Source organism: Octopus sinensis, linkage group LG29 (assembly GCF_006345805.1).
Source record: "Octopus sinensis linkage group LG29, ASM634580v1, whole genome shotgun sequence".
Lineage (NCBI taxonomy): Eukaryota > Metazoa > Mollusca > Cephalopoda > Octopoda > Octopodidae > Octopus > Octopus sinensis.
In genome coordinates, this window is record NC_043025.1 from 14,974,738 (window position 1) to 14,987,237 (window position 12,500).

The 12,500-nt window shown below is 41.5% G+C and overlaps 1 protein-coding gene across 4 annotated transcripts in view; it reads right to left on the reverse strand.

Moving 5' to 3' along the window:
- Positions 1-2,830, reverse strand: part of LOC115226105 (rasGAP-activating-like protein 1) — a 170,420-nt gene extending 167,590 nt beyond the window's left edge. For all 4 annotated transcript variants that reach the window (XR_005004220.1, XM_029797089.2, XM_036514776.1 and 1 more), the window contains exon 1: positions 2,576-2,830. Coding sequence is in view for 2 of the 4 variants with exons in the window: in XM_029797089.2 (XP_029652949.1) it covers positions 2,576-2,643 (68 nt within the window). In the remaining 2 variants the exon portion in view is untranslated. The remainder of the gene's footprint in view (positions 1-2,575) is intronic.
- Positions 2,831-12,500: the final 9,670 nt, after the last annotated feature.

Here is a 12,500-nt window from a genome sequence, read left to right on the forward strand (position 1 = left end):
TGCATGCTGATGACTTATAAGATTTAAGCTGCAGGCACAGGAGTGGCTGTGTGGTAAGTAGCTTGCCTACCAACCACATGGTTCCGGGTTCAGTCCCACTGCGTGGCACCTTGGGCAAGTGTCTTCTGCTATAGCCTCGGGCCGACCAAAGCCTTGAGAGTGGATTTCGTAGATGGAAACTGAAAGAATCCCGTCGTATATATGTATATATATATATATATATGCGTGTGTGTGTTTGTGTGTCTGTGTTTGTCCCCCTAGCATTGCTTGACAACCCATGCTGGTGTGTTTATGTCCCCGTCACTTAGCGGTTCGCCAAAAAGAGACCGATAGAATAAGTACTGGGCTTACAAAAGAATAAGTCCCGGGGTCGAGTTGCTCGATTAAAGGCGGTGCTCCAGCATGGCCGCAGTCAAATGACAAACAAGTAAAAGAGTAAAAGAGAGAGTATATGTATATATATATATATATGCATGTATATATATGTATGTATATATATATATATATTATATTAAATTAGAGATAAAACCACAATTAGGCAAATCAAACAGTGAAAAACATAAGCCAATACATAAAAATAATTAATATAATATACAAAATATACAAAATATAAAAAATAAAATTTAAATATTTAAATTAAAGTTAAAAATTTCAAATTATTATTTATATTTATATTATAAATATATATATATATATTATTTTTATTTTATTTATTTTTATTTATTTATTTTTTAATATAATTTTTAATATTAAAAATTTTTTTAAAAATTTTATTTATTATTATTTTTATAACTATCAAAATATTAAAAAGTTTAATAGAAGATAAAAAGTATATATATATATATATATATATATATATATATATTATATATATGCATACACACACACACATATACATACGTATATTCAATGGTTTGTAGATCATTTGGTGTCTATTTCTAGCGTACAGGCGTTGTCAATTCAGCGCCCTTTATTCTAATCATATTTTAATAATTATACTTAAATTAAAATTAACCATTATGGTCATGTTGGTACACTGACCACTGATTAATCAGTAACTAATGACTTTATCCTAATTACGTATACACACACACACACACACACACACACATATTGCGTGCATCTATGAACACACACTTGTGTGTGTGAATGCATATGTATGTGTGTGTGTGTGTGTGTCTGTCTGTGTTTGTGTGTGTTTGTGTGTGTCTGTCTGTGTTTGTGTGTGTTTGTGTGTATGTGTGTTTGTGTGTATGTATGTTTGTGTGTGACTGTCTGTGTTTGTGTGTGTGTGTGTTTGTGTGTGTCTGTCTGTGTTTGTGTGTGTCTGTCTGTGTTGTGTGTGTGTGTGTTTGTTTGTGTGTGTGTGTGTGTGTCTGTCTGTGTTTGTGTGTGTCTATGTTTGTGTGTTTGTGTGTGTGTGTGTTTGTGTGTGTGTGTTTGTTTGTGTGTGTTTGTGTGTATGTGTGTTTGAGTGTATGTGTGTTTGAGTGTGTCTGTGTTTGTGTGTGTTGTGTGTGTACATTTCACCAATGATCAGTTAAACTTTGAAGTCACTATCAGCATTTCTAAAAAGCTATACATTACGTTTTACTTGAATAGTGTGTTTGCGTGTGTATACATATATATGTGTGTGTGTGTGTATTCACACACAAATACGTAATTAGATACACACACACATGTACACTAAAGCACATACATACATACACACACACACACATATCTGTGTGTGGGTGTGTCTTTGTCCCCACCACCACTTGACAACCGGTGTTGGTGTGTTTACATCCTGGTAACTTAGCAGTTCAGCAAAATGAAATGATAGAATAAGTATCAGTCTTGAAGAAAAAAAAGTACTGGGCTCAATTCATTCGGCTAAAAATTATAGGAGGAGGTGCCCCAGCATGGCCACAGTCAAATGACTGAAAGTAAAAGATGTATATACATACACACGTATATATACGTAGAGATACATATATATACATACATACGTATATATATGCATATACATATGTATACATACATTCATATATATATATCTACATATACATACATATGTATATATATACATACATACATACATACATACATACATACATATATATACATACATATGTATATATATGCATATACATACATACATATATATATATATATATACATATACATACACACATATACATACACATACATACATACATATACATACACATACATACATATACATACACATACATACATATACATACACATACATACATACATATACATACACATACATACATATATATATATATATATATATATATATATACATATACACACACATATATATATATACATATACACACATATATATACATACATATATATTATACATATACATATGTACCTACATACATAAATACATACCTACACACACACATATATACATATATGTGTGTGTGTTTGTATATGTATATATATATATATATTTATATATATATATATATGTGTGTGTGTGTGTATGTATATATATATATATGTGTGTAAAGTGAGGGGGGTAGAGCGTGGAAAAGTGGGGGTGTTTTTTACTTACAAGTCTTTGGGGGGTAATTCTTTAGCTTCTCCGATCCTCACGTACAGGATGCTGTGGCGTACAGCCATTCTCCAGGCCAAATATAGACAAGCGGCTCAAGGTATCCGTACATCCATGCGAACGAGGAGACGCAGGTTCAAATCCTGCAGTTGTCGTTACATTCCTTCTTGTTGTTTGTAATTAATAATGTACGCGTGTGTTTGTTTGTATGTATATGTGCGTGTGTGTGTGTGTAAATGTGTGGGTATAAGTCTGTGTATGTGTGTGTGTTTGTGTATGAATACGTCTATAAAAGTCTTAATAAATATGTATATATGTGTGTATGTGTGTGATTGTTGTGTGTGTGAGTGTATATATAGAAATGTATGATTATGCGTGTATATATTTATTTATAAATATGTGTATACAAGTGTGTATATGTGTGTGTGTATATATGTTGTGTGTGTGTATATATATAGGATAGATATAAATATATATACGTGTGACTGAGTATGTATATATGTGTGTGTGTGTTTGTATGTATATATCTAGGTATAGCTATGTGTGTATGCGTGTATGTGTTGCGTGGAGATTTTTTCTCCAAAGACTCATCGCAAAAAAACCACAGTGGAACCGGCTGTAATCCAAGCTTGGACAAGAACAACAACAACAACTACTACTATCACTAAAAGAGTAGTAGCAACAACAACAACATCAATAATAGATGCTCATAATGTTATGAGGAGAACTGCTCTGCCTCGACTGCCCGCACTCTGGGCCGGTTTGTCGGCAAGTGGAGTGCGCGCGCGTGCGTGTGCGTGTGCGTGTTTATTTGCGTGTGCGTGTGTGTGTGTATTTATGTACGATGTACAAGTTGACGACAGGCGGACGTCGTTGTGTACTTGTTGTTGTTGTTGTGGTGGTGGTGGTGGAGGGTGGTGGCGTGTTTAAGGCTGGGGAGAGTGAGGGGAGGTGTCGGTGGGTGTGATGGCGTGGTAGTGACAGGAAAAGAGTTAGAGAGAAAGGGAGGGAGAGAGAGAGAGACAGAGAGAAGAAAGGGTGGGAGAAAGAGGAACGGTCGGACACAGAGAGACAGAAAGGGAGAAGATGGGCGGAGAGAAAGGATGGAGAGAGAGAGAGGCTATATTTTTAAAGTGTCTGAATGTGTTGGGGGAGAGGGTGTATGTGTGCGTAGTTGTATCGTGTGTGGATGGTAGTGTGTGTGTGTGTGTGTGTGTGTGTGTGTATCGACATGTAAGAATGTGCGTGTGCAAGGATGTGTGTGTGTGTGTGTCCAAATGTAAGAGTAGCTGTGTATGTTCGCAGGGATATGTGTGTGTGTTGTGTGTGTGCGTCTGGTAGCAAAATAGAGACAGAATAAGATAGAAAGAGAGAGAGAGAGGTGAGAAAAGGCAAGGACTGTAGAGAGAGCGATAGCGAAAGCGAAAGAGGGGGGTGTTAGGGTAATAGAGGATGGTGGGGGTGTAGGAGAGAAGAAACAGATACTGTAGTGTAGGTGGGTGTGGGTATGGTAAGAATAGAGAGATGAGGTAAGAGTGATAGAAAGAATGTATAAGCCTGGGAGGAGGTTAGTAAGAATATAGAGAGAGAGGGATATTGAAAAGGAGGGAGTGGGAGAGGAATAAGAGCGATAGAAACAATATATTAGGGAGGAGGTGGTAATAAAAGTAGGTGGGAGAGAGAGGAAGAAAGATTGACGGAGACAATACACAGGGGAGGGAGGAGGTTGGTATTAAAATAGAGAGAGGGAGGAAGAAATTGAGATGAAGAGAGTAAGAGGGGAGAGAGAGAGAAAGAAAAAGAGAGTATGTGTTGATAGGAGGGGGCGGTAATTAGTTATGTGTTTCGTGAATGAATTGTGGGGTGATAGAGAAAAACAGAGGGAGGGAGAGAAGAGCAAGAGAGACAGGAAGAGACAAAAAAGAGGGAGAGGGAGAGAAAGAGTAAGGGTGAAAGAGAGAGAGAGAGAGAGACAGTGTCTGTGGGCAGTGAACGGTGGTGAGAGGGGGCATTGCGCGCATTGTGAATGAGTGTGTGTATATGCGTGTGGGTAAATGTATATATGTGTATGTATGAAAATCTACAAATATGCGTGTGTGTGTGTATCTGCACATTGTCTGTTTGTGTGTGTGCGTTTGTATGTGTTACTCTGTATATGTGTGTGTGTGTGTGTATAACTGCTCCTGTAATGAGATGAGGTTTGTGAATGAATGGACGCGCAACAGCGCGCGTGAGTGTGTACGTGAATATATATATCTATCTATGTCTGTCACTATGTGTGCATATATGTGAAAGTGTATGTGTGTGTGTGCGTGTGGGGAGCACATCTGTACTCAATGTAGCCATGTGTTGCGTTATAAGGCGACATAGACGGTTGAGGAGGGGGGTGGAGTAGGCCTTGTGGAGTCTTTTTGTTGTCGGTGAAGGTGGCGGTGGCGTCGTTGACGTTTGCATTTTGTGGTGGTGTCGGTGGGGAGGTTTGAGGTGGCGGAGGAGGAGAGGGGGAGAAAGCTAATTTTTAAAAATAAATTCACTTCTACATCTGTTTTGTTTAATTTGATAAAGAAAGCGATTGGAAGGTGCTTTGTTGTAGTAGGTAGTGCATTAACCTCGTTCGCGGAAGATTCCAGGTTCAAACCCTGCTTAAGTACTTGTAACCTCCAGGCAGGTTTTTAATGCAATGAATCACAAACTAATGCTATGAGACACTATATATAGGCCATGGGTTTTATGGGGGGTCATGGTGCGGCACCCTTGTGATTTACTTTAATGTAGCCCTGGGTCTAACAAGCCAGAATATTGATGTTGCAAGCAAAATACCAAGATGGAAGATACCCACCACCCCACACGTACACCGGAACCGATTCACTGAAATTTTACTTGAATCCGGTCTTACGAGATCTGGATCTTTGATGGGTGTCATTTCACCCAAGAAATATGCACGCTCATTTAACTGCCAAAAAGTTTTGATGGAAGCCCTTGAGAGATAGTTGCTGGCTTGTTTTCTGCAAGATCAGGATGAAGAAGTACCATTTGGAAAGCTACCGAAGTCTTCCAGGGATTGTATTGAGAGAGTCGCAACATCTCCCAGCAAGGAGACTGAAAATTTAGCATTGAGTGATCGTGGAGTTTGTTCTTACATTGAGGAATACCTCCATTTCCGTGGGAACAATCGCTCAGGCCAACATGGAAAGTCTGCTGCGCTTTGGATGCCATACATCGGTCATGTTTGGCTGACAATGTGCCTTCTACAGAGCTGGCAGAAACGTTAGCACGCCGGGCGAAATGCTTAGCGATATCTCATCTGCCGCTACGTTCTGAGTTCAAATTCTGCCAAGGTCGACTTTGCCTTTCATCCTTTCGGGGTCAATTAAATAAGTACAAGTTACGCACTGGGGTCAATGTAATCGGCTTAATCCGTTTGTCTGTCCTTTTTTGTCCCCCCTATGTTTAGCCCCTTGTGGGTAGTAAAGAAATGGGTATTTTGTCTGCCGTTACGTTCTGAGTTCAAATTCTGCCAAGGTCGACTTTGCCTTTCATCCTTTCAGGGTCGATTAAATAAGAAATAAGTACCAGTTACGCACTGGGGTCGATATAATCGACTTAATCCGTCTGTCTATCCTTGTTTGTCCACTCTATGTTTAGCGTCTTGTGGATAGTAAAGAAATAGGTATTTTGTCTGCCGCTACGTTCTGAGTTCAAATTCCGCCAAGGTTGACTTTGCCTTTCATCCTTTCAGGGTCGATTAAATAAGTACAAGTTACGCACTGGGGTCAATGTAATCGGCTTAATCCGTTTGTCTGTCCTTTTTTGTCCCCTCTATGTTTAGTCCCTTGTGGGCAATAAAGAAAAAAAAATGTGCCTTCTACAAGCTGAAAAGACAAACAACTTTACAGTATACACACTGCTGAGAGTGTTCGTTGGCTTTCAAGGGAAGGTTCACAACAATCTAAGCAATTCAATCCTGCTTCACTGCTCCCTCCCCCATGTAGAAACGTCATTGAGCAACATGTTCAATGAAGCAACTTCCAGACCAGGATATGGAAGCTCGTGAACATTGCGATGCCTTCAATGCCTAGAGCAGACGAAGGGCAAGGATGGACAATGGAAGCTGGAATCATGAAGCCAAAGTGGACAGAGGGTGAAGTGATGCTCCGTCAGTTGGTGGATATTCCGGGAGAAGAACTTGAAGTTAGTTAGTTAGTTAATTTTTGGCTCAAAAAGCAAAAAGCAAGGCCATGTAGGGGGACATGGAGTTATGTACAGGGAGGGTGTTCATGTAAAGAGTTCAGGCCATTTGTGGTCAAGGGAGACTTTGAACCGAGCGGTCGTCGGCATCTTCACTATCTCGTCCGGTAGCTTATTCCACGGATCTGCAACCTGGACGGAGAAAGCCCCTCTCCGATTGAGATGAAATCGTCGCAGATAGAGCTTTTCGGAGTGAACCCGCAGCCGACGCTCTGGAGAAGGAGTGAAGAACAGCTCTTACGAGAGGTTACACTTTCCGCTTATGATGTTGTGAGCAAGAATGAGATCACCACGGCTGAGTCGTTTTTCTAGAGAATAAAGGTCGAGCGTCTTCAGCCTTTCTTCATAAGACAAATGCTTGAGACCAAGAACCAAGCGGGTAGCCAGCTTCTGGACTCTTTCAAGATGATGTATGTCTTTGAGGAGATAAGGAGAAGAGGCTTGAATCCCGTACTCCAATATGGGTCTCACCAGCGTGACATAGAGTGGTAGGAATATGGCTGCTGTGAGCATTCCGAATGACCGTCGAATCAAGAACAGAATTCCGCGTGCTTTGTTGGCAGCAAGGACACACTGGGCCGAAGGCGAAAAGGAGGAATCCACCAAGATACCCAGGTCCTTTACCTGGTCGGTCCTCTCCAGCAGCAGACGACCCGGCTCGAAATCAAGTTGAGTTGCAGGAGGAGAGCTAACAGGCAGATGACAGCACTTTGACACGTTCAGACACAGGTCCCATTCATTAGACCATCTCCAAATTTGGTGGAGGCATCGACGAAGATCCTCTATATCACCGCGAGGAGCGACCAGTTTGACATCGTCGGCAAATAGAAGGGGGTGTTGCGTGAGGTCGTCGGGCAAGTCATTTATGAAGACTAAGAAAAATAAGGTCCCAAGCACTGTTGAAGATGAAACTTGCACGTCAGATTCTGACCTTGATAGTGAGACTGAAAGTGACGGTGATGATTGTTAATCGGACACTTGAAATGACTCACCAGTGTAATAAATGGTTCACAAACAATGTTGTCATCTTTGACAATTATGGTGGCGTCTGTGGACGGGCCGAAGTCCAATGCATTACAAAGTATACATAGAGTAGGAGTGGCTGTGTGGTAAGTAGCTTGCTTACGAACCACATGGTTCCGGGTTCAGTCCCACTGCGTGGCACCTTGGGCAAGTGTCTTCTGCTATAGCTTCGGGCCGACCAAAGCCTTGTGAGTGGATTTGGTAGATGGAAACTGAAAGAAGCCCGTCGTATATATATGTATATGTGTGTGTGTGTGTGCGTGTTTGTCTTTGTTTGTCCCCCCAACATAACTTGACAACCGATGCTGGTGTGTTTACGTCCCCGTAACTCAGCGGTTTGGCAAAATGGTGACCGATAGAATAAGTACTAGGCTTACAAAGAATAAGTCCTGGGGTCGATTTGATCGACTAAAGGCGGTGCTCCAGCATGGCCACAGTCACATGACTGAAACAAGTAAAAGAGTAAAAGAGTAAACGGAGGACAGATATAACAGTTGTGAAAATAATGTACGACCAGGCAAGAATTAGGATGAATGCTTACAGGATGTGTGTTGATTCAGATTTCTAAGTCCTCTTTGAAGCAAACTCGTACATCCATTGTTTTAATTCTGTGTATATGTCTACCAGGAAGGAAGGTAACTGCACAACACATGAAAAGGATCTTGCTTAAACTTGAGAGATGGAAAGTATTACACAAGCCGGTATTTCTCTCTTAAGGCAGCGAGCTGGCAGAAACGTTAGCACGCCGGGTGAAATGCGTAGCCGTATTTCGTTTGCCGTTACCTCCTGAGTTCAAATTCCGCCGAGGTCGACTTTACTTTTCATCCTTTCGGGGTCGATAAATTAAGTACCAGTTATGCATTGGGGTTGATGTAATCGACTTAATCCGTTTGTCTGCCCTTGTTTGTCCCCTCTATGTTTAGCCCCTTGTGGGTAGTAAAGAAATAGGTATTTCTCTCTTTCTCTCTTTTCTCTCTTTTACTTGTTTCAGTCATTTGACTGCGGCCATGCTGGAGCACTGCCTTTAGTCGAGCAAATCGACCCCGGAACTTATTCTTTGTAAGCCCAGTACTTATTCTATAGGTCTCTTTTGCTGAACCGCTAAGTGACGGGGACGTAAACACACCAGCATCGGTTGTCAAGCAATGCTAGGGGGACAAACACACACACACAAACACACACACACACAAACACATACACACACATATATATATATATACATACATATATACGACAGGCTTCTTTCAGTTTCCATCTACCAAATCCACTCACAAGGCATTGGTTGGCCCAGGGCTATAGCAGAAGACACTTGCCTAAGATGCCATGCAATAGGACTGAACCCTGAACCATGTGGTTGGTAAGCAAGCTACTTACCACACAGCCACTCCTGCACCTATTTTAATATTTGTTTCAATATTAAAATTATATGGCACATTTCATAACGACCGTGCATAGCAAACTGCTATGGTGTGGGTAGGGTCAACTTTTGTTTACTTTTTGACTTCCAAAACCTCTTTGATGAAAATCTTTGCATAATTTGGTGTTTCATTTTCTAGATCCACTTGAATACCATCTTTTGTGGTTCATTTGCAATGATTCAAAGAAAGACTCCAAAGGACCAATTGCTAGATGTTCCCTTCTATTCAACACATTCAGCAAAACTTAGAAGACAGCACGTAATAGAGCAGAAATATCTCACCTGCCACCAGGTAAACACTTCTTGTTTTCAATTTTGTTTTTACTTTTGGTATTTGAAATCACATGCAAACCCCCATTTTGATTAATTTTCAATGACAAAAAAAAACAAATCTTTTATGGTCTTGGTGATAAACAAAACCTGTGAATGTGAGATATTATAGGTAAAGGTAAAAGTTCATGACCTTTTGACCTCTGGTGATCTTTTTACAGAATAAGTCTCCTTATCATTTGCATGAGCTTGTAGATCTTGACCAGTGGTCATTTGAAATATTTTGGCAAAGTTAGAGCTGTCTGAATTTTCCATGTATCAATATACAAGTGAGGAGGAGATCTCACGGAGAGTAAGGGCCGGATGAAAGGCGTTCTATGGCATAAGGGATGTGTTCAAGGGAAGGTTGGACAGGACCACCCGCACCAACTTCATTAACAGTGCAGTTCTGCCTGCAATGTTATAAGGTAGTGAAACATGGGCTACAACAAAGAGAGAAGAGCAGAGACTGGTAACGGTACGAAGAGCCATGGAAAGGTCAATGCTTGGAATCTCGTTGAGAGAGCACATTAGTAGCGAGATCATCAGAAAGAAGTCCGGCATGAGGGATCTCATCGCAGAGTATATACGCAGCAAGTATAGATGGGCTGGACACGTTGCCCGGCTCACCGATAATCGGTGGACCCACGCAGTCGTCGAGTGGTACCTGCGCGAGTGGAAAAGACCACTCGGAAGACCTCCACGACGGTGGAGTTACGATTTCAGGAGTACGATTGGGATCACGTGGATGAGAAAGGCACGATCCAGAGAGGAGTGGACAGCGTGCTGTGACCAGCGGTGTCAAATGGATGCCTGATGGACTGGTCGGTGAAGGTGATCAAGGTGATGTTTACAAGTGTTAATTATAAGTGTTAATTATAATGTAGAAATACAGATACACCTGTTATTTGTGAAGGCGTGTGGCTTAGTGGTGAGGGTGTTTCGCTCGTGACTGTAAGGTCAGGAGTTCAATTCCTGGTGGCTTGTGTCCTTGAGCAAGATACTTTATTGCACATTGCTCCAGTCCACTCAGCTGGCAAAAATGAGTTGTATCTGTAATTGAAAAAGGGCCAGCTACGTTACTTTCTGAGAACTACATTAAGGGTATGCATGTCTGTGGAGTACTCAGCCACTTGCAAGTTAATTTCACAATCAGGCTGTTGCTTGATCGGATCAACAGGAACTATCGTTGTCACATGTTTATTCTTAGCACACCTCAGCAGGTTCAGCCGCAAAATATGCTAATCACTGTAGTGTACGTCACAGAAGACTAACTTTACGCTTAAGGCAACAGTGTGTTCAACACCCCTGTACGACATTCTGGAACACTGGTGACACAGGGCATGTTTTGTCTCGTCAGTCTGAGACAGCCGGAACTCTGATCTTCAACAAAGGCACAAGATTTTGTTTATACTTTCAGCGAATGAATTACTGATTGGTGCTTATATTTACCAACCAATAAAAAAACCCCCAAAAAACGCTATTTTCACTGTGTACAGCGAGATCTGAAACAATTATTTGCATATTTGTTCTTAGAATGTCTTGGCAGCTTCAGACGCAATGAGCTGAGTGTGTTGCTCATGCTGTCATCCTAAAAGGGAGAGGTTATTCTCCAATGACGCTACAACGATCAACATATTTTGCTTTGGAACCTGCCAAGACGTATTAAGAATAATGAATGATTTAGTAATTTTATGGAATTGCGGTTCATTGCACGATTATATATTTTGTAATTTAAGGTTGCACGTTTTGCGGAATAACAAAGGATTGAAGTTAAAGAAAAATTCAAGTTATCCAATGAAGTTAGTTGGTTAGCCATCATAAGTTGTGTTCATGGATGTCTTAGAGAGTTCTCTCCTTCTACTGAGTGAGGTAGGAGAACCACTTAGACGTCAAGTCTCTTGGGCCAAGTTATCTCCCTTGTCAGCAGGTCTAAACAAGTTCACTAGATGGCGCTAGAGTGTGAGATTCTGATACGAGGCCTTACGACTTTCTCTTTTCTTGCCAAGACATCAGACTGTAAAGATGTGATCTAGGATGCCATGGTGATCTCATTCTTGCTCACAACATCATAAGCGGAAAGTGTAACCTCTCGAAAGAGCTGTTCTTCACTCCTGCTCCAGAGCGTCGGCTGCGGGGTCACTCCGAAAAGCTCTATCTGCGACGATTTCATCTCAATCGAAGGAGAGGGGCTTTCTCCGTATGGGTTGTGGATCCGTGGAATAAGCTGCCGGACGAGATAGTGAGGATGCTGACGACCGCTCAGTTCAAAGGCTCTCTTGACCAGTAATGGCCTGAACTCTTTGCATGACCACCCTCCATGTACATAACTCCATGTCCCCCTACATGGCCTTGCTTTTTGCTTTTTGAGCCAAAAAATTAACTTAACTATCTAAACAGTCCATCATTGGTCTCTTGGAGCATTCTACCCTGCCTGTTTTTGTAGATGGTGAAAATATCAAAGTTGTTGACCACTTCACTTATCTCAGCAGTGAGCTTCGTAGTGGCATTCGCTGCAAGTCTGAAGTTTTAAAGAGACTTGGATGAGCTGGTGCAGTTGTGGACTCGATGGACCAGGGTGTTTGGTGCTGCTGATACCTGTGCAGGAGGACAAAGGTTTCAGTCTTGAGGGATCTCTGGTCCTCCTTGTCCTATTCTATAGTTGTGAGACTGGGACACTGTTCAGGACTCTTAGGAACCGTCAGAACTCCTTTAGTACCAGGATGCTCCACAAGATTATGGGTTATAATCATCATCATCATCTTTGTTTAGTGTCCGCTTTCCATGCTGGCATGGGTTGGACGGTTCAACTGGGGTCTGGGAAGCCAGAAGGCTGCACCAGGCCCAGTCTTATCTGGCAGTGTTTCTACGGCTGGATGCCCTTTTTAACGCCAACCACTCCGTGAGTGTAGTGGGTACTTTTTACGT